This window comes from Balaenoptera acutorostrata, chromosome 10 (assembly GCF_949987535.1).
Source record: "Balaenoptera acutorostrata chromosome 10, mBalAcu1.1, whole genome shotgun sequence".
Classification (NCBI taxonomy): Eukaryota; Metazoa; Chordata; class Mammalia; order Artiodactyla; family Balaenopteridae; genus Balaenoptera; species Balaenoptera acutorostrata.
Genome location: NC_080073.1, coordinates 80,676,949 through 80,700,255, shown reverse-complemented (window position 1 = coordinate 80,700,255; position 23,307 = coordinate 80,676,949). Strand labels below are relative to the sequence as shown.

At 38.2% G+C, this 23,307-nt stretch overlaps 1 protein-coding gene across 1 annotated transcript in view; it reads right to left on the bottom strand.

The window, feature by feature from the left end:
* Positions 1-3,433: 3,433 nt before the first annotated feature.
* Positions 3,434-23,307, bottom strand: part of TFAP2D (transcription factor AP-2 delta) — a 55,482-nt gene continuing 35,608 nt past the window's right edge. The window contains exons 7-8 of the mRNA XM_007193862.2: positions 20,127-20,240; positions 3,434-3,653 (exon numbers count right to left, since the gene is read on the bottom strand). Coding sequence (XP_007193924.1) covers positions 3,434-3,653; positions 20,127-20,240 — 334 coding nt within the window. The remainder of the gene's footprint in view (positions 3,654-20,126; positions 20,241-23,307) is intronic.

Here is a 23,307-nt window from a genome sequence, read left to right as displayed (position 1 = left end):
ATGCCTCCAAAGAAGCCCAAAAGGAAGAAAATATAGGGTAATGAAATTATATTGTTTTACTCATTTTAACAAGGATAATTCATTGACACATTTATTTTAAAAGCACCAGGTGACAAAAGGTCAAATTCTTATCACTGTCACACTAGGGTCAGGATGCTCATAAGCTAGAGGGTCATGTTCTGTCTTGGACAGTGAAAAAAACACACCCTCAAAGAAGGGAAAGGAAAAAGGAACTGCAAAGCCAGAAAGGATTACCCATTTTTAAAGCATCGGAAAAGAAGGGTGCAGGAGAATAGACTAGGCATCTTCCCAGTAATCTGATCTTTCCAGAGAAGAAAATATAGAATAATTCAGAGTTTTCCTTTATTTTTCGAGAACCACCAAACTTAGGTCAAATGATAACTCTAGTGAAATAGCCATAGAAGTGGCATTTAAATTGGTTATTGAAACAGCCTTAAAACGAACATTTCTTTTCATAGGAGTTTGACTCAATTTTTCGTAAGTTTAAGTATATTAATTTTGAGTAAGTATGAGAGGTTTGGACAAATTGTCTTGGCCAGTGATAGTTAACCTGGAAAGCTTTTTCATTGCTTTATTATTGACTGTAACACTGAAAATCAGATTTTGGTGACCTACCTTCCTTAACTATAAACTATGATACTGATAACAATTATAACTTTACTTTTGTTGAAATTCTGATACTCACCTAGCTGTTTTTATTGTTTTATATTAAATGCATCTAGTTGCAACTAATGTGATAGAGTGGAAATATTTCCCTATTCATTAAAATGTGTTATCCATAAATTACCATGGAAGAAGCCAGCCAGATTGAAGCAATGGGTATCAATGCAATGGGTATCAAAGAAAAAAAAAAATCAAAAGTAAAAAGTCCTTTGGCCCATTTTGGACAAAGAACACACACACATTCATTTACTCATTTATTTAAAAAGTGTTGAGTACCTTATATACAAGGCAAAAGTAGGTATGTTAACAATGTCTATTAAATATGATAATAAATAATTACTCTAAACATGACCAGTCCATTAATTCACTTATGTCCTAATGGCTGGTTAAGTTAAATGATGGGTGCTGTCCATTTAAGGCTCTGAAGACACCCAAAATCCTGGTAAATAATATGCACTGTAGTTATACTTCTGTTTCCAAGGCTAATAAATAAGAACACCCCATTGAGGTGTTAAGAACCCCAACTAGTCACAACTATGGGTTGAGAAGTAAGCTGGTACTATAAGCCAGATCTAATTTTTTCTCTGATTATGGGTGAACATTTGACATAGTATATAACTACATTAAGTACTTAGCAGATATGCATATGAAAATGCCATATTAAATACGTATGTATTGTTAATAATAAAAGGAATAAAAGTCAATGTGGAAATTTCATTAAGGAAATATTAGTAGCCCACATTATGTGTATATAGCTTTCCTACTACTTATTAAACTGAAATATTCATCATTTTTGTTTCACGTGTATATTTTACAGTATGAGAATTTTCATGTAAATGGAAACAATTTATTTTGTGATGAAATTTGGAACTGCAGCAGAATCTCAGCTTTATTCTATTTTATTTCAAAAAAATTTAAAGCCATGAATAATGGTAAAATTTAAAAAATGGAACTAGATAAACTCATGAAGTCACAATTCATTACTTTTACATTTTCTTTATTTTAAATTCTTCTACTGTGTAACTATAAAACCCCTTTATTATAGAATTCCTTACTAGTGTCTTTTGTTAACTGAATTTAGTCTAGAAAATTTAGATATTCATTGATTATGTTCCTCTTTTCTGTATAAGATTGAAGATAAAAGTCGAATGATTTTAAGAATTATTGTTAGGTAAAAACATTTTTTGTGATCTCTTGATGAAAACTCTTAAGCAATTTTCTCTCAATTAAAAAAAAATAATATTCCCCACGGGGTTATAATGTGGCAGAGACATTCTGAAAGTAATTGATATATGTTAACGAGAGGAGAATATTTTCATGCTAAACAATGTCAGGAGTCCACATATTTTTTAAATGATTTTTTTCATAGACGATGACCTACATCTTTATTTGCTTAGAACTTTGAAAACTGTTAACAGTAGAAAGGTTAGTACTATGTGGTACCAATCAGGTTTCTTGACACACTCAGGTTTTAATGGTCTGAACTTTCATTCAATTAGCCCTTGGCCTTGGCAGCCAGGAACCTCTTGTTTTCAGTATTTTAACTACAGGACAATAAAGCTTAAGAACAAACTATGAAAAAAGGAAGCATCTTAAGAGCAAAAGCCTTCTCTGATCATTCTGTTTTTGTTTTCTTTATTGAACACAGACCTGAATGCTTCTGTGCCTCTAAAGGTTTAAAACACAGCTATCGGGCAGGTAGCAGAATCACAAAAGTAGAAAAAGAATAACGGCTGTCATTTTAACCATACAATCATTGGCCGCTGACACTTTGAGAGGCCTCCACTAGTTCCCTGGGCTCCTCTTCTGTCTCTGAGGGGCAGGGCTTCCTGGAAAGATCGCTGTTCCTATTCCCTTGCTTTTCCAGGCAAGACAATACCACAGCTTTCCGTCAGGACCCCAAGTGGCAAAGCTACCCTTTTCTATATCCAGCCTGCCCTGACCCACTATATGCAGTCTGTTTCCTTGAACTGTTAGGTTGGGGAAGTGAGGAGAATGGATAGGAGAGGTCATCTCTTTTCTCTTCAATATTCTGCTGAGTCTCTTCTTTAAAAAATGGACCTAGGGTGGGGTGGGAATAGTCACACAAAGAGGGGACAGAGTTTTCTGGAATTTTTAAATACCACCAAGGCACTGGTAGTTAAGTGGGCTAGCGGTGACCAAAATTTTTAAATTGCTGTCAATTCACAGGACAAAGATTCATGACTGCCCTTTTCAGTTCCCAAAGCATTTATTGATGGATTGATTTTCAGATTGGTCTATTTAATGGAAAGAGGCACTGTTTTGTTATAGGGGATTAAGTCAAGAAAGACTGGCGCTGTATGCGCTGGTGGTGGAGTCCAGTTTGGTCATGCTTTCTGATCCCTAACTACAGAGTTGGGTAAGAAAGTGCATCAGTTAGATGTGAAAAAGCATGTGCTGCCTCTCCAAAGTCCAGAAGTGCTTAAAGACTGTCATGTATATAATTCGGAACAATAAAGTACGTGCACAAAAGGAGTTTATCATAACATAAAATTAAAAAGTGACAATTTCATCACACAGTTACACTGCTTTTCCTTTTTTTTTTGTCTTTTTTTTTTTTTGGTTTTGTCCTTTTTTGTTTCATTTTTCATTTCCATTTTTGTTTTTTATGGAGGGTTGGGGGAGGGCAGAGATTTGGTCCACTGAAGATTAATCACCCTCAATGATATATGTATTAGAAAAAATATCAGCAGCAAGACTCTCTGGAAATAGATTCTGTTTGATGTAGCTAGTCTGTCTTTTCTGTTTTGCCCTCTTTCACAGCAGCCTCTGAAGTTTTCCGCAGGGGGGCTTTCTCCGAGGTGCCATGTCCTTGGCCAGAATCCGCCGCTCCGCCATTTTTGTGAGTAGTGTGCTTTTCCAAGTAGTTCAGCATTTCACTGAGGACTGTTTGGAAAGTGCTTAGGGCTGCGCATATTGCTGGGGTCCCAAAGCCATGAGTGATCAAACTGGAAATGAGAAGCGGTAGGAAAAAGAGATGAGCAATTTGCACTATGATATGGGGCAACAGATCCCCCCATTTAATCCAGAACATTCCATTAAACAGGCATTTATTGTGATCCTAAACGGTGCCAAGCATTGTGGAAGGTAGACGCAAGTCAATGTATTGCTCTGAACCATAAGAAATTCAGGGACTATCTGGAAGAAAACGTCACTGATAGACTTGATAGGCACTAATTATTAGCAGGTCGGAGTGTTTCACACACAACTTGACTCTGAGTCTCATCTCGTTAAGAAAGCCAGAAAATACGACTTTCTATTGTGGGAATCATCTCGTTTTTAAGAATGGCACATATGCTTATATAAGCGTATATCACACAAGAAGAGATCAAAATTGGCTGAGTGTGCCTGATGTTTAGCTGCTCCTCTAATTTCATTCTTCTCTTCTTCAAGGTTATGGAGTTTTATCTGGGCACAAGGCCATCCCGCTGGAGACAACATTCCCAAGCTTCCCTTGCCGCTAAGTTTAGACACGGAACTAATCCTTCCACTATAGACCACAAGAGGAAGTGATGTTTGCAATTCCCACCTGCTTAAAAGGAAAGGGTGTGCCTTCTATTTCCTCTCAAAATAGCTATGGAGCTGTACAGCTGAGGACAAAACAAGATGGCAGGAACTTACTCACCTCCAGTCTCCTAAATCAGAGAAAAATAAAATGCTATCTAATGGAAGCCACTCTTTTTGGGGGGTTTCAGCAGCTAACTAATTCATTAATAATCATAACTAGTGAGCCAGCATAGGGAGGGTTGTAGCAATCCCAGCATCGGTAGCCCTTCCAAACACAACAAATATCATCTCCAGCTGAACAAATACATAAGGGTAGATTCCCTCTTCCTGTGACCAAAACCCACCCAGATGGTTCATTTGCGTCCATTGTTTCTGAAGTGACACTGCCAGGTTCTCCCCATAACTCATATCTTGTAAAATATAGAAAAACATGACTGACATATATCATGCATATATTATTATATCTATCTATAAATAACATGGCATATATATTGTATGTTCAATATATGAAGCCATTAATTGCTTACAAGCCCTAGGTTGTTACAGTTACTGTGATATTAGCAGTTTTTTAAATTAATTAATTAATTAATTTTTATTTATTTATTTTGGCTGCGTTGAGTCTTTGTTGTTGTGTGCGGGCTTTCTCTAGCTGTGGCGAGCGGGGGCTACTCTTTGTTGCGGTGCATGGGCTTCTCATTGTGGTGGCTTCTCTTGTTGCGGATCATGGGCTCTAGGCAAGCAGGCTTCAGTAGTTGTGGCACTTGGGTTCTAGGGCAAGTGGGCTCAGTAGTTGTGGCGCACAGGCTTAGTTGTTCCGCGGCATGTGGGATCTTCCCGGACCAGGGCTCGAACCCATGTCCCCTGCCTTGGCAGGTGGATTCTTAACCACTACACTACCAGGGAAGTCCCATTAGCAGTTTTAAAACCAGATAGTACCATCCTTCACAATCTGCTAACTAGCTAGTTATCCTTCTTAGGGTATGTAATCTTTAGGGGCAAAAATTACAAGATCTTAAAATACTGCAGATGAGGGATTTAGGATCTCAGGCAGCCTACTGATATGCCTCAGTGGTGATAATAATAAGATTAGCACATGGAGTTGTTGCTCTGTTAATACACACATAAGACTCAGGATGATGCCAGACTTTTAGGAAGTGCTCCAATAAATGGTAGCTATTGTTGGCTGTGGGATGTTCATGGTGAGAGTAAATTTTTCTGCATGTCCTTTATATTTTATAGGTTGCCACCATCTTTCATCTAGACATTTTACAAAGCCTGCCCTATGCCTAAGTCATAATTAACATATGTTAAAAAGGGCTTCCCTGGTGGTGCAGTGGTTGAGAATCTGCCTGCCAATGCAGGCGACACGGGTGCGAGCCCTGGTCTGGGAAGATCCCACATGCCGCGGAGCAACTAGGCCCGTGAGCCACAACTACTGAGCCTGCGCGTCTGGAGCCTGTGCCCCCCAACAAGAGAGGCCGCGATAGTGAGAGGCCCGTGCACCGCGATGAAGAGTGGCCCCCGCTTGCCACAACTAGAGAAAGCCCTCACACAGAAACGAAGACCCAACACAGCCATAAATAAATTAATTAATTAATTTTAAAAGAAATTGAAAAAAGATTATTAAAAAAAATATATGTTAAAAAGAAAAAAAGATTTCAGTCTCCAATTATTTAGAAAACAAGACTGGTCAATGTTTTGCCAACTATGTATACCAAAGTTTGTAATATAAGGCATCATCATAGTTCAAGCATATGCATATGTTGCATTGCTGAGCAAGAAACTTGACTTCAGCTCTATTTCTACAATGATATAAGTAGAGGGGAATCCAAATGTTTTAGGACTTAATCAGGGAGGAAGGACATAAATGGAATTAACTGAAGTGGTAGAAGAACTAATCATGGCAGCACCCGCAAAAAAGAACCAAATGAAGCCATCTATTAGTGTCTAGAGGCTTGGGTCTGGGCACAAACTGCCTCTTTTCTCTTGTTTTATTGCCTCTTTTCTCTTGTTTTATTCCTGTTCAGGGCTCCTTGTACCATTAGATAATTTTTTTTTCCTCTTTATTGCCATGTTCTCTCAGTTGTGACTCCCCTTTTCATCTAGGCTGAATATACAGAATTTAGTTCCACTTGGGTAAATATTAAGGTTAATAGCCAATATTTGAGTCCTGACCATATGCCAGGCCCTGGCATATGCTTTATTCTAAAATAAAGTTCTAAATACTTTATTCTGTACCCCCTCACATAATCCTGGCAACAACTCTAAGAAGTATTATTATTTCCATTTTACAGGTGAAGAAACTGATACCCAGAAAAGTTAAATAATCTGCCTGAGAAATTCCATATTGCCTCTGTGCTTATTTATGTTCCTCTCAGTCTGTGGGTGTGTTTTACACCTTCACTGTGAGAAATCACATTCTGTTGGCAGTTTTAGCTCAGCTTCTCTAACTTAACTTTGTTCTATGGGCAGACTTGTAGACCTGGAAGATCATTCTTACTCACTTTCCTGTCTAAGACCAGGGTTCTAAAAGGCCAGATACAAAGTAGATGGGTCTGTATAAATGTTTTACTTTTCCATGCTGAGAAGAGTGGTTGTCATAATGAAAAATTCTCGGGCTGGCATCCCTTCTTGACTGATGGCCTCCCTTACTTCTAAAATATGTACCTGGTCTTTAGTAAACTGCACTGTCACCTTTGCCCTGGATTGAGACCTCCTTGCACAGAGTCTTCACACTGCCTTCAACCTTGGGCACTGTGTGATTTGTGGGAAGTTATGTGGCCTTGCAAGACGACAACAGTCTGATGAAAACATCTGCAAGTTTCTTTCTAGCACTAAGCTTCAATTCACTGGTATAATGCTTATGGCGCACTTCTTAAAACCAAGGACATGACAGAAGGTTATAGATGTTGAAAAACCACTTATCTCAACAGATAAGTCTAAAACTGTGAAATAGTCAACATAAGAACAGTAAGGGCTCGAAGTGTTATCATTCAGCATAAAAAACATTATGTAAAATGTTGTTAATGTCCTTGATCTCACATTACCTGCACATCAAAATTATGCATGTAACACTACATAGGATGATGTTAAATGCAAGGTATAGCCTCTGTTCTAGCAGTTTTCAGTAAGGTTTATGAATCTAAATAATTACTCTAATATTATATGAGAACAACACAGAACAAAGTGTGAAATCACAGAATGATTAAAAGAATTTCTGGGAACGTCATGTTTTTCTTTTAGCCCCAGCCATTCCAGAAAAATAAGTATATATCTCATTCACAGTGACATACAAAAAGGAGAAAAGGGATAATGTAGAGTCTACAGAAAAATACGAGAAAAACAGAAAGAAGAGCCTGATTTTCAGTCCTAGACAGAAAATAAACTAAGGTCATCTATCTGTAAGGTAACACACTATAGTCAAATTTCTAAAATCTTTGATAAGGTCATTTTTTTGCCCTTAGAAAATATTATTTTTTAGCCACAGATTTAATCTTTAAGTTATATTTGGCATTTGCATCTATTTTCATCAGATTAATATCAGAGAGCATTTCACAAGTAAATATTACCTGGGCTAAATAGCAGCCATGATGGTTTGAAGTAGGTTGTCAAAATATAGAAGTCCTTCTAAATTTAAATTCATCTGAAAGTTTGTCCTCAAGTAGACAAGTTAGAGAGACAATCAGCATTGTTCTAGGTGTATCATCTTCATGCCACGATTAAAACATTTTGCTGAACAGTGGTAGACAATACAAATGTTGTATCAGATTTCTTAGTGTATTTGCATTTTCCAGCTCTCCTTCCTTCACGCTTTATAATCATATGTTCTATTATTTTATTTTTGAAAGGCTTATCTCTTCTCTATCCTCAAACCTATGATGGTCATTCCTGCTTGTGTACCTTTGTTTGTCCTCCCTCTTTTTTTTTTCAGCCAATCTAAAAACCACTCAACCTTCAAAGTTCCTTGGATGATATTGGAGAAAAAGGAATTAGTTTCCTGTCCCCTTGATTAAGATATTGAAAAAGATGTGCCCCTGCCAAAGGATAGAAACTTGCCAAAGTGATGAGAAAACTTAAATAGAATTCTGAGGAGAAAGGAGTGACATTCCCCACCAAAAATGTAAAACTAGAGCCCAGAGAAGACAATGGAAAGAAAATAAGTGAGGGCAAGATCTCATCATCAAAGTGGGAGCCATATGCAGCCATATCACTTAGAGCATAAGTGATCATTGAAGTATCCTAGATTTTAATATAAGTGGCAAATAAGATGTTATATGTATGGCCAACAATCTGTGGCTTGAGTTCTTACCATAAACTGGTAATCAAAAGTTAGTCTTGGACTTCCCTGGTGGTGCAATGGTTAAGAATCCTCCTGCCAATGCGGGTGGCACGGGTTTGATCCCTGGTCCGGGAAGATCCCACATGCCACGGAGCAACTAAGCCCATGTACCACAACTACTGAGCCCGCGCGCCCTAGAGCCCAAGTGCCACAACTACTGAGCCTGCGTGCTACAACTACTGAAGCCTGCGTGCGACAACTACTGAAGCCCGCGTGCCTGGAGCCCATGATCCACAACAAGAGAAGCCACCGCAGTGAGAAGCCAGCACACTGCATCAAAGAGCAGCCTCCACTCGCCGCAACTAGAGAAAAGCCCACGTGCAGCAATGAAGACCCAACACAGGCAAAAATAAGATATAAATAAATGAAATTAAATTTTTTTAAAAAGTTAGAGTCTAATTAACACTTAATCTTTCTTCAAATAGGACTATGTAAATTAACTTCTTTAGAAAAATGGCAAAGAATAATTGGAGTCTAGTGCTAGGTGAAAAGTTCCTAGACTTGATACCAAAAGCATTATCCATAAGTGGAAACTTGAAAATTGGGCCTCATTGCTCTGTGAATGACCTTGTTAATAAGACAATGTATAGTTTGGGAGATAATATTTGCAAACCACATATCCAACAAAGGACTAGGGTTTAGACTGTATAAAAACTCTGAAAACTCAATATTAAAAATATACAGTTGGAAAATGAGCACATGCTGTGGTTAAACAATAGATGCCTGCATCTGAGTACAATGAAATTCATAACTATTATTTTATCACCTTATTTGAAACATTTAGGTTTATATTGATTCAAGGTTCTTGGTTTATCATATCTTCACTGTCAAAAATCAACAATAAATAGTACCACTTTTGTCTTCTTTAGATACACACACATACATACTTGTATTGGTTCGGACATGGTCTGTAACAGTTGCCATAATTTGATGATTCTGTGTGCCTGGATTGTTTCATGGGCTGCTAGTCAAGGTTTTCTTCAAACCTGACTTCCTATCAAAAACATTCTTCTGTGTTCCTAGAGAGGTGAAGTAGTACTTAGTCTCCTGGAAGTAACTACATTCCTTTCTTCCTTCTATATCCCTTCCTTCCCAAATAGTAACAACTATGGCCTTACGTTTCTCTTAGATTTCACTATTTTTCCAAATCTCCACTCCGCTACCATACATTCTACTTAAAAAAATATACAAGTATACTGGGGATTTTTTTGTTTTTTGTTTTTTTACTGTGCTTCACTTTATTGTACTTTCCAGATATTTCACTTTTTACAAATTGAAGGTTTGTGGCAATCCTGTGTCAAGCAGTTATATTGGTGCCATTTTTCCAAGAGCATTTGCTCACTTTTTGTCTTTGTGTCATGTTTTGGTAATCTTGCAATACTTCAAACTTTTTCATTATTATTATATTTGTAAAGGTAATGTGATATGTGATCAGTGATCTTTGATGGTACTATCATAATTGTTTTCACATTTTTAACAATAAAGTATTTTTTAATTAAAAAAAAAAAAAAAAAGTTAGAGTCTAATCTTAAGAAAAGAAAAATATGAAGGGTTGTTACAAAATAAAGCCAAACCACCAGCCAACAGCAACAACTAAAACAAGCAGGACTGAGGTAGAGCACTACTGCTGTCAACCTACACTCTACCTGACGTTGTCTGCTGCCAGCATCTGGGCGTTTATCACTTCCAGGAGGCAGCAGCCTTGAGGAAGAAGAGGTGGGACTCCCGTGTATGGAATAATTGAGTTAGCAAAGACTAAAGTTTCCTCAGTTTCATTCAGGAGACTCTGTTGCCCAGGCCTATAGGATTTAGTTTGAAGTTCTGTTCCAAGAATGAGGAAGAGGAACAAAGCAGAGACAGGCCTGGGGGAGAGAGTGCTACGTTAGCAAGTGAAAGATTAAATGGTAATTAAGAAACTTCGCTTTCTTTTCGAAGAGTTTAATCTTTAAAACTGGCAATGGTATTAATGGAACTGCAACTTTTTTTTCAAGTATAGGAAACTCCTATTTCAGGATAAAGAAAACATAGGCATGTGTTTCTGAGACACTTGAGTGGTTAGGTAACCTTTGAAAAATCATGGAAAATGGGGAGGAAGTAGTGAAATGGAACAGAGTAACGTGCCTTAATAATTAAAGCAGGAGAAAAGAGACAGATTTTAGAAATTCTAGGTTATTAAATTACATTTAATTAGTCCTTAACGAATTTCTTAAAATGGGATATATTAAAAAATCAGGTATACAGACTTTAAATTTACATATGATAATATTAGCCCTTTTAGGTATACAGTTCATTGAATTTTGACAAACCCATACAGTTGTGTAATGACCACCATTACCCAAAACATTTTCTCGTGATCCCTTTCGGTCAATGCACTTTCCCCACCCCCAGATCTTGGGAATCAGTGTTCTAATTTCTATCTCTATAGTTTTTACTTTTCCCCCCGAATGTCGTATAAATTGAATCATGAAGTCTATAGACTTTTATGACTGTCTGTTTTCACTTTGCCTAATAATTTTGAGATTCATCCATGTTTTGGTGTTTATCAATAGATTATTTCTTTTTATTGCTGGTAGGTATTCCATTGAATGGGATTATTGCAATTTGTTCATGTAATGGGTTATTACTAATTTAAGGGCTAATATTTAAGAAATAGAAGTGATTGCTGAAGTGCTGCATGGCTTCAGAAATAATTGAGTTAACAAGGGCTAAAGGTGCCTCAGTTTCCAGTGGAGTGCTGCAAGACTTTCCCACTAATCCCACTCTGCTCCACATCTTAATTGACAATGTGATTGACAGTGTCATGGATTTGTAATTTAATGGCTAGTGTTAAAACAGAGAGAAAAATTCCTGCACTGGTTAGCAGAACCAAAGTGCTGAAATACCTTCATGTGGTAAAAAGCTTAGTTGGTGGGCTAAATCAGTGATGGGAAATTTAGGAAAGATTAAGGAAAACATATCTGTTTGCAGTATATTGAGAGAGGGAGAGAGTTGACTCAAGCAATTCTTAGGGAAAAGGCACACCAAATCAGTAAGTCTAAACCATAAAGGGAGGATCAAAATGTGAGCTTCGGATCATAGCTAGTCAGGCTTAGAACTCCATTTACCTTGAACTATTCTCTTTCTGTCTAAGCAGATTCCAGCTCATTGATTTAATTTTCCTATTACTAATTTCACCCTGAGGAGCAGGAAGGTTCTGACAGACACCTGCTGAGAAAATCCAGACTGTTGAAGTTTACCCAGCTGATGTTCTAGAAAATGTAACTTATATTTAACAGTCATCTTCTTAATTTTATTCATGGTTTTAAAAACTCCTATTTTGCTAGACTTCCTAATTAACAGTCTTTAGAGCATCTTTCTTCCACATAAACCATCTCTTCAAATTGGCTGTTTGCTGGATCCAGAGGTGAAGCTCTACTTTTGACTTTCCCCCTAAGTGTTAAAGTGTGTTCACATCTCAGCAACTGGAGAGATACCACAGGGTAGAACCACCCTTTCTAGGGAGACGGTGTTTGTTTGAGTGTGCGTGCACATGTACATGCTGTTGACTTACACTGTTTTTATTAACCTGAATATGTCCTATAGATATAGATTTTAACTTTTTAAAGGAAAATATATTGCAACAGTTCAAAATGTATTCTCTATCAGTGGGATTAAAAATGAAGAAATTGAGACAGAAATGAAAGAGGAAATAGAGGATGGTAGAAAAGAGATTGCTATTTGAAAAAGAATAAATTATAATCCTTTCTCCTTTTTCCCTGTGTAATTTTGCTAATAAGGTGTTATTAACAACCCATCTTTAACTCCAACAGTATTTATACTTACAAACTATTTGATGTTAATGATGAGGAGTTATCAGGAGACTTCCATGTAATAGAAATTTCACAAACTCCCTGTGATCTCCTCTGGCTAAATGATTTTTTTTTGCTTGTGGACAAGGCCTTACGTATTTATCTTTAGACTCTCCAAAGCTTCAGTGCTTACTTGGAATATAGGTTAATATAGGATTCTGAATGAACATATACCAGAGGAACAAGAGCTGCTTAACTTTCCTTAATCTAAGTAAATATGGTTTACATTTCACCAGCTTTGTTGTCCGCTGGAGACATGGTACAAAGCTGTTTCCATATTGCTCTAATTGTCCTTCAGAAATGTTTTATCATTACTTTAATTGATTTGTCTAAACGAATTTAAATTAAACCACTAAGGCAATTTTCTAAAACATAGCCTAAAGCAAATTCCTATGGAATCTTCCCCTGAATTCTTCCTATCTTGGCAAGAGTTGGGCCTGGCACATGAAAAGATGCTCAACATTGCTAATTATTAGAGCAATTCAAATCAAAACAACAATGAGACATCACCTCCCACCTGTCAGAATGGCTATCATCAAAAAGTCTGCAAATAATAAATGCTGGTGGTGATGTGGAGAAAAGGAAACCCTTATACACTATTGATGGGAATGTAAATTGGTGGAAAACCCTATGGAGGTTTCTCAGAAAACTAAAAATAGAGCTATCAATACGATCCAGCAATTCCACTCCTGGGTATATACCCAGAAAAAAAACGAAAGCACTAATGCAAAAAGATACATGTACTCCAATGTTCATAGCATCATTATTTATAGTTGCCAACATATGGAAGCAACCCAACTGGCCATCAACAGATAAATGGACAAAGAAGATGTGGTATGTATTAGCCACACGCACAAAATTAAAGCCTGCCATTTGCAGCAATGTGGATGAACCTAGAGAATATCAAGCTTAGTGAGATAAGTCAGACAGAGAAAGACAAATACTGTATGAAATCACTTATATGTGGAATCTAAAAAATAATACAAACGAATGACTATAGCAAAACAGAAACAGACTCACAGATATATAAAACAAACTAGTGGTTACCAGAGGGTACAGAGAAGGGGGGAGGGGCAAGTTAGGGTTATAGGATTAAGAGATAAAACTACTTTGTATAAAATAGATAAGCAACAAGGATATACTGTATAGCACAGGGAATTACAGTCATTATCTTATAATAACATTTAATAAAGCATAACCTGTAAAAATACTGAATCACTGTGCTGTACACCTGAAACTAATACAATATTGTGTCAACTATACTTGAATTTAAAAAAAAAGAGTTGGGTCTGGGCTCAAACACATCCTTTCCACCTACTAAGGGAACACTGATTTAACAGGATTAAAAGGAAAATAAAAGTCTCATTCCTATTTGCCACTGAGGACTGCCTCACTCAGTTGTGTCTGACAACCAAGGACGGATTCTTCTAGCTTTCTTTTGGGATACAAAAAGCTGGAAGTAGTAGATACTATTATGCTACAAGCTAGAAGACTGAGAATCAAGAGAAAATACTCTACCATCATCATTTAGATAATTAGAGCAAAAGCTGATTTTTTTTGGTCAAATTTCAACTATCTGGAAAAGTTTTTGGTGTGTGTAAAGGTTGAAATAGTTTGGGCTATTGTTCCTATTATTTTGTTATGTTGCATTATTCCAATGGGTGTTTCGTCTCATGTATCTTTGATTTTCCGAATAGCGTAGAGATGCCACTGTCATCAACCTCAGTTCTGCTTTCCGGCCTCCGGGAGGCATGCAGGCAGCAAGATTTAAAGGGAAGACAAGCCTCCTTTTCCTTCTCTCCTGGATTATTCAGAGACTGCAGGTTTAGGTCCAACTGTAGCCTGAGGCTCAGTCTGTACTCCTCACTACTCTTTTAGGTGGCAGATGGAAAAATGCCTTCTTCCACTCATGAGAACAGCCACGAGGGCAGGAGGCTGGGAGACAGACCCTGGAGAACACGAGCAAAGGATTGTGGGGCTTCTCTGCAAAACCTTAGTTCTTTTCAGAACCATGAGGGGAAGATGCTTCATCTCTCTGGAGTGGCACAACTCCTGAATATAGGTCATGGGAAGAGACCTCAGCCTGAGGATAGCAGCTGGGGCTTATGCACCCAGAACTTGATGGCATCTATCCTTTGTAGCCAAACTGGTTGAGGAAGCAGAGAAAAAGGAAACTGACTGATTGTGCTTATTTTCTACATAAATTATATTATCCCCTAGCCCCCAGGGCTTTTTTTTTTTTTTTTTCTTGGCTGTGTTTTGGGTCTTCGTTTCTCAGTAGCTGTGGCTCATGGGCCTAGTTGCTCCGCGGCATGTGGGATCTTCCCAGACCAGGGCTCGAACCCGTGTCCCCTGCATTGGCAGGCAGACTCTCAACCACTGCGCCACCAGGGAAGCCCCCCCAAGGGCTTTTAAAATGGAGTTTAACTGAAGTGCATAATTAAGGTATATGGTTCTCTGGTAGTGAGAAGCAACCCACTTGTTAGCAAGGCATTGTCAGCACCACAAATGTTCTATGGTTTCTTTAGCTGGTGGTTCTCAACCCTAGATACATGCAAGAATCACCCAGGGAGTTTATTTAAAAAAATGCCAACGTGCGGGTCCCACCCCAGAGATCCTGATTTAATTGGTTTGGGATGGGTCCAAAACATCAGTATTTTAGAAACAGCACTGAACAGTTTAAATGTAGCTAGGGAGTTAGGCGTGTTCCCTTAGAGCCAAGAAATGACACCTAAATACCGGGTTGGCTCTCCTCCCTGGGTAAAAGAGGAAGATGAACTTTTCCAGCATTTCCCCCAAGAACTTCTGCAGAACCTTAGTTCCATGGAATGTTAATAAGTATTCTGAGAAAAAAAACAGTTTCTGTGACCAAGTTTTGGAGACAGGAAGCTAAGCATTCCTTCCATTCAAAAACAGTTTTGGGAGCTTATGATATGCCAATTGCACTGGCGTACCTCTAGAGGAGTATGGTAGTCAGGGTTTCTTGAGCCAAAAAAACACTTGACCATGACACACTTTCAGCTCATGGGACTATGAAACTCACTTTGGAGAAGTGCATTTATGACTGTCCTGAACCTCTGCCAGGTTGGGAGACGTGATTGCCTATCCACCCCTCTAAGGCCACATTTCTCCTGTTTTTCTCAGCCACTTACTCTAAGGTCCCAAAGGGATTGAGTCCCTGTGATTCCATTTTACTTCACTCCATCTCATTAGCAAAGGAAGCTAAGGGTATAATCATTGCACACACATTAGGAGAGACCAACGTCAATCACATCCAAGTCAATTTTTTGAACGTAAAGACATTTTTTTGGATATCTCCACCCTATTTTTTACATATGGAAATAGAGCTTTTCATGATAAATTAACCATGTCCTTATATTTCTCCCTATCAGACAATTCATATTTTCTTTGTAGAATAGGGGAAGGAAAATGCTAAGCTGAGGACTCGTGCTCTCTTAGATGAATTTTAGTCAACTGTTGACTTTTGGGGAAATATTTTTATTGAAGTAACCTTGGTTTATACCATTATGTAAGTTTCATGTGCACATTGTATTTCTACTTCTGTATACACTACAGTGTGCTCGCCACCAAATATATAGTTTCCGTCAACTGTTGACTTTTTTAAAATGAACAAGTTGCTAAAACATAAGGAGAGGAAATGAGATCACATGGAAACACAGCATAAGTGATTGATTGAGCAGTAAATGGAGAATGGAATAAAGAAGCTTAGAAGGAGCCTTCAAGATCATCCAGCTTAACTGTTGTCAACTTACAGATGAACCTGCAGAGGCCAGACTGGTAAATGTCTGCTCTAAATCCACACTTCCAGCTGGAAACCGAGAGGAGACTGAGCTAGATGCCCTGACATCCATTCTGAGTATTTCCCACGATTTCGTGCTGTCTCTCCCCCAACCCACAGATCAACAAAGATAGAAATTATTTAAATACAAATTTACCAAATTATTCACATGTAATTTTTAGGGGACAATGCTTGCAAATTTTTATTAGAAACAGTTGCCTCTGGTTTCTCTTGTTTGAATTACTAGTCTCCTATGTGCTGAACCTAAAAATCCATTAAAATGTCATCAAATGACCTGCAATAGATGTTTTTATGTTCATATCTCCTGCAGCATTTCGTTTGGGGCCACGCTCTTTGTGAAGTACAATAAATACTGGCAACTGATTTACACTTTAATTTCCTGCTTAACGTTAAATAAAGGTAAGTAATTTAATGTAGATTCATGCAAGAAGGGCATCATGGTTCCACTTATCTGCTAAGGAAGTGAAAACTGTTGCCTGTTTTATTTTATAGTCTACATTTTTTTCTATTGAAAGTTTTACTTCAAGGGAAAGAGGTTTTTTTCTCTTATGTAAATACAGGCTGTCCTTTTTTATTTAAGTAGTGAATAAGACCACTTACAGGTTTGTTTTTCTTTGCAGTTGAGAATGTAAGTGCACTTTTGGAGTCTAGGTTAAAGTTTTAAAGTTTAATTTCAGCCTTACATAAAGGAGCTTAAGTTTGGAAAACATAGGATTTTTTTTCCTTCACAGTTCAGGCCTATTATTTCCAACATTCTTAAATAAAATGGTCTTCGAAGTCCCCTTGAACTGGCAGAACGTCCTGAAGGAGTCAATAATTCTCTAAGCCTAGTCATGTAATTTATTTTCTGATGTTTTCTTTTGGGATTAGAGATTTAACTGAAATTTCTTTATTTCTCTTCTGACACTAAAAATGCTTTCACAAGATTAATAAAATCATCCACTCCTGATTACCTTCCCCACCATTTTCCCATCCCAAGAAAATGAAAAAATAAAAACAAAAACCAAAAACTATACACATCTTAGGCTCCTTGGAGAAGACGTGCTCACATTTAAGTAGAGACACACATCCTATCTTCAGTGTGTTGCCAAGCACATAGCACTCAGAAGATTCTAGTTGAGTTGACTGGAATGCATGTCATATGTAGAACACAAAGAGAAGGGGGACAAACCGCCCAGGATGAGAAAATTCAGAGAGACATGAGCGCTGCCTCTAGAAACTGGGAGGGAAACAGGATTAAACTGACTCTACAGGGACCCCAAGGAGGGGGACGTTAGGGAGACAGATCTTGCCTCAACGGAGGGAAGGCATTTCTAATAGAGTTGTCAGAGATAGAAGGGATGCCGAGGCACGAAAAGAGCAGCCTATCATTGGAAGTTGTCGAGCCTGGGATGGGTGACAACTTGACAGGGATGTTGGAGGGAAGATCCAAATGTTGGAGGAGAGTGGGAAACTTATGGGGCCTTCCAACACTGAGAATCAATGATGAAAATTTAATCACCAGCAAACACAGACCTCTGGGACAGCCTATGCATTTCTTATTTCCAAAGTGTTATGGGAGTTGTAGGAGGGTCTATTTCTAAGAAGATGTGATGTCAGTATACTTTGTGACTCAAATAGAAGAATTTAAGCACATTGAACATTTCACTTCCCCAGCCCATGGTCCAATTAAAACACCAAGGCCCTGGGAATGAACCAGAGGAGACTATATCCAAGACATAACAGAGTTAGTATCGTATTCTACATTTAGTAACATATATATTTTGGACACATACTATGTGCTAAGTACTGTGGATAGACAGAGGAAATCCTACAAGGACCTACTGTATAACACAGGAAACTATACTCAATATTTTGCAATAACCTATAAGGGAAAAGAATCTGAAAAAAAAAAAAGATACATATGTATGTAAAACTGAATCACTGTGCTGTACACCTGAAACTGACACGGTATCGTAAATCAACTATACTTCAATAAAAAAATATTTACAGTAAAAAAAAAAAAAGGAGGAAATCCTTTCCCAATTATCCCAGGTAATTACCTGCACTCTACTTAACACTCTTAAAAACTCTCTGTGTTATATTTTAAGTCTTTGTATGTAACTGTCTTCCACTTCGGAAGTACTTAAAGATGGGACAATCCTTTAGCCATCTTTGCACCACCTGCCATTAGCACAGTAAAACACAAGAAACAGTAAAATATCAGGCTCCCAAGGTGGGTGTTGAGACAGAAAACATCCTCAATTTTCCAACAGGTTGTTTTCTCTGAACTGAGCATTAAAAATAGTCTAGCTTCCTCCCCTTATTTATGTTATTCAACGTGCTTTTGCTTGACTTTAGATTCAAGGATATTATGAGAACATAAGACACAAAGAAGGGCAAAGTTATTAAGATTTCTTGAGATCTCAAAGAAGGGAATTCCTAACATTTCAGGAAATTAGGGCTCTGGTTTCATCTGAGCTAAGTCTGTTCTGTCCATGAAGCCCCATGCCACCTTGGTCTAATTGCCATCACCATTCTGGGGAACTGTGTCTGTGGGGACTTCCGCAGATTTCAATCAATCGTCTTCCCCTTTCCAGTAGACGCCGTGGTGTCTGCTCTGTTCTCTAAAGCAATATACACTTTGGATGGTACTCAGTAAATTATAAATAATGGATAAACCTGCCTCCTGTCATTTTCATAGAAACAAGCAGCTTTCCAGGCTGTGAGTCAATCACGAGAAGGGTCACTACTCTTCCCCCAGTTTCCCAGAGCACCCTGATATGTCAGCTACCACAGAAAACTGGAAGTAGTTGTCTGGGCTTTACAAGGCCAGATCATTCCCTAGCTCTACCTAGACATATTCAATCTGCTGAAAGTAAGCCACGGTTCTCCAGGTACCAAATCAGCCACCCTGGAAGATGGAATTCAAGTGGTTTGAACTGGGAAGGAGATTCTGACGAAATAAAATAGTAGCACAAGTTGATGCTACTAACTAGAGTCGTCTCTATGCTTATCCAGTCACACTCTCTCCTTACTTCTTTCCCAGCCAGCACTCAGCAAAAACAATGGAAAATCAGACTCTGCTAATGGACTGTTTTCAACGTCAGATGTGATATGTTTCCTTCTAACACATTTTTCTCTTGAGCTGATGCTTCTATCAAATTAAAGTTACCACCGTCAGTAGGAAATTATGAAAGACACACCTTCCATGCTAACACATTGTTACCCAGATTATTAGCAGGATAATAGATGTAGAATCTCTTTAATTCGTTAGAGTATAAGACAGAACTTTACATAATTCTCAATGTCACTTTAAAAATGAATTAGAAATGGTTTTCTTCCAAGGGAAAAGAAGCTAATAGTCTAGGAATATCCTAGGACTGTGGTTCTTAAAGCTGTCTAATTATCAGAATCAACTTCAGATTTTGTAAATTATACAGATGCCAGAGTCCAATCCTAGACTTGGACTGTTGAATCAGATCTTTAAAAGTGTACTTCAGGCCTCAAGATTTTTTTTTTTTGGCAACGCCATGCAGCTTGCAGGATCTTAGTTCCCCAACCAGGGATCGAACCTGTGCCCTCGGCAGTGAAAGCACAGAATCCTAGCCACTGGACAGCCAGGGAATTCCCTTGTGTCTTCTTTTTTTGGCTTTTTTTTGGCCTCAAGACTTTTAAAAAGCTCTAAGGGAAATTCCACTATGAAGCCAGGTTTATACATTTTCTGATCCAAAGTGCTTCATGCTTTAGTTATTTTTACAATTTAATCTTAGGTGCTTGGAATTTCAAAAAATTCAGGCAGTCACCATATAAATATATGTTTTATCTCTAAATGGAACTGTGATAGGACTACAAACATGTCTGGGTTAATAAAGACGGTTTTAACAATTTAAAAGAGAGTCTGAACAAACTGAAAAACCAGTCTTACCTGAAATGTGTTAAGTGTCTCTGGATGTCAAGGTCTAGAATTGGAGTGGGTCTGGAGGATCCCAGCGGTGATCTATCTTGGCTCAAGAGGTCTTGAAATTCTTTACAAATTTGTCTAAAATAAAAGATTCAAAATTAAAGTTGAACTCTTGAAACGGGGCTTTACTTTCATCCCATGATATTTTTCCAAAGGCTTGTTTTCTCTTTTAAAAGAGGACTAGATAAATATCATAAAGCAACCTCTGAAGTTCCATCTACAACATACAGATGAGGTTACAATGAGTTACAATAGCAACTATGCTCTCAAGTTGGTCATGCTCTCAAGATGATCATGAGGGCTTCCCTGGTGGCGCAGTGGTTGAGAATCTGCCTGCCAATGCAGGGGACACGGGTTCGAGCCCTGGTCTGGGAAGATCCCACATGCCGCAGAGCAACTGGGCCCGTGAGCCACAATTACTGAGCCTGCGCATCTGGAGCCTGTGCTCCGCAACAAGAGAGACCGCGATAGTGAGAGGCCTGCGCACCGCGATGAAGAGTGGTCCCCACTTGCCACAACTGGAGAGAGCCCTCGCACAGAAACGAAGACCCAACACAGCCATAAATAAATAAAAAATAAATAAATAAATAAAAATTAAAAAAAAAAAAAAAAAAAGATGATCATGAAACCTTTCAAGTGAGTAACAGTCCATAACATTGACAAAACCAATGTTCATTTTTAAGGTTAATATTCACAGATTAACCTCAGTATAAGGCAAAAATCTATACAACAGGATCACAATTAATAATTCCTTTTAAAAAAATTAAAATGTGATTCTGGGGGTGGGGTATCATGTCTGTAAACAAGTTTAAATCAAGCTATAGGCTTATTTCAGAGCCATGATTCAAGTAGACTTTGGGAAATCCCTTTCCCCAATATTTCATTATAATTCAGACTCTTGTGGACTTAAATTTGTATTTTTTTTTAAATTTATTTATTTATTTATTTATGGCTGTGTTGGGTCTTCGTTTCTGTGCGAGGGCTTTCTCTAGTTGCGGCAAGTGAGGGCCACTCTTCATCGCGGTGCGCGGGCCTCTCACTATCGCGGCCTCTCTTGTTGTGGAGCACAGGCTCCAGACGCGCAGGCTCAGTAATTGTGGCTCACGGGCCCAGCTGCTCCGCGGCATGTGGGATCTTCCCAGACCAGGGCTCGAACCCGTGTCCCCTGCATTGGCAGGCAGATTCTCAACCACTGCGCCACCAGGGAAGCCCTGTATTTTTAATATTTGAAGTAGACAATCACCCAAATTTAGTCTACTAGCCTCATTTTGTCTCACAAAAATGATTACATTATGCTCCATGTAAGATAGTTTCTTGCAAAAAAGTATCAGCAAGGGCATTTTTCTGCTGCTTTTCTTAATTTAAATAATTATGATTTCTGATCATTGGTTTCAGTTTTAATTACCATATTACCATGATTGTTGGATAACAGTAAAGCCCTTGTGATACATAGTCCAAAAGATATAATTCTGAAGAAGGAAACATATGAAGGAACTGTGTGTGTGTGTGTGTGTGTTTTTTAACAACAAAACACTAGATTAATGCAGAAGCTGAAGAGTGAAGTAAAAGACTGCCGAGGAATTGCTCGAAAGAATCCATCAACTAAGTGAAACCACTCCATATTCAAGGCATAATATGATAGTGATTAGGCTTTTTGTCTGGATTTACAATGGGCAGTCACAAAATGTAATAATGTAGCCCTGACTATAATTACCTATGGAGCCAAAATCAAGGACAGAAGGGTCAAATTATTCCAAGTGAAAGTCACTCCACGGGCCCAGCCACTAAGTCCTCTCCAAAGCATTTGTGTCATTAAGCAAAAAACTACTACAAAGTGACAAAATGTCTTGAAGCCCAAATAATGTACCATTGAGTTAAAATCAGAGGAGCCTTGTTTATTATAAGGTACCCCATATTTATTGAATTCTTCTGGAGATCATTTGAGACTTCTTTCTTTTTTTTTTTTTACAAGCAATTAGTCTCAGTTTTTTTTTTTGTTTTGTTTTTTTTGTTTTTTTTGTTTTTTTTTAAATTTTATTTATTTATTTATTTATTTATTTATTTATTTATTTTTGGCTGTGCTGGGTCTTCGGTTCGTGCGAGGGCTTTCTCTAGTTGCGGCAAGTGGGGGCCACTGTTCATCGCGGTGCGGGGACCGCTCTTCATCGCGGTGCGCGGGCCTTTCACTATCGCGGCCCCTCCCGTTGCGGGGCACAGGCTCCAGACGCGCAGGCTCAGCAGCTGTGGCTCACGGGCCCAGCTGCTCCGTGGCATGTGGGATCTTCCCAGACCAGGGCTCGAACCCGTGTCCCCTGCATTAGCAGGCAGATTCTCAACCACTGCGCCACCAGGGAAGCCCTAGTCTCAGTTTTAATGCCAGTGTTCAAATATTGTCATTTCACAGAATTTGCCTTACTCGTTTTGAACACAGGTGAAAGTAAAAGAGGGTCATAGGGAAAGGAAAAGCCAAACAACAAACAAATAAACAGATAAGTCTTTACCTGCTCTAAATCAAACAGGATCCTCCATACCCCCCCTGCTAATGTTTGGTTGAGTCCCAGATGTAGCGTCTAAATGCATGTTTTAACAGTGCATGTGTGTACTTCCACTGAGAATATTTGATCTGAACTTCTCACTTTTTCTGTTCTGAGTTAGACTCAGTTGGCTGACTTTCAGGTGTATTGCCTATTTCTAATTAACGAGTAGCAACTTATTAAATGTTGATGTTATTTGTTGGCATCAAATGATGACATTTGGTGGGGCATCATTATCTGTTGTGCTTTATGTTATTTAATAGAGTTAGATATATTGTTATCTTTGTTTTTAGAAAATATCTTACTAAATTTTAAAATACAGGCTCTTGCTATCATTTTTCAGACTAGCAATGTGAATTACTATGTGGTAGGGCATCAGTATGATGCATTATTACAAAGGAATATTGGAGTTGCTTAAAGAATGGTCTCTTAATTTTCTATCAGATTAAAATGTATTAAAAATTTAAATGGAGGTTAAAACATTGCTTTAGTTCGTGTGTTATATGGGAATTTCTCGGATAATTGAATAAACTAATTTATAAGTTGGCAAATCAACTTCTTTACTGTTTAAACAACAGAGCAAGTTACAATAAACTTAAAGTTGAGGAAGA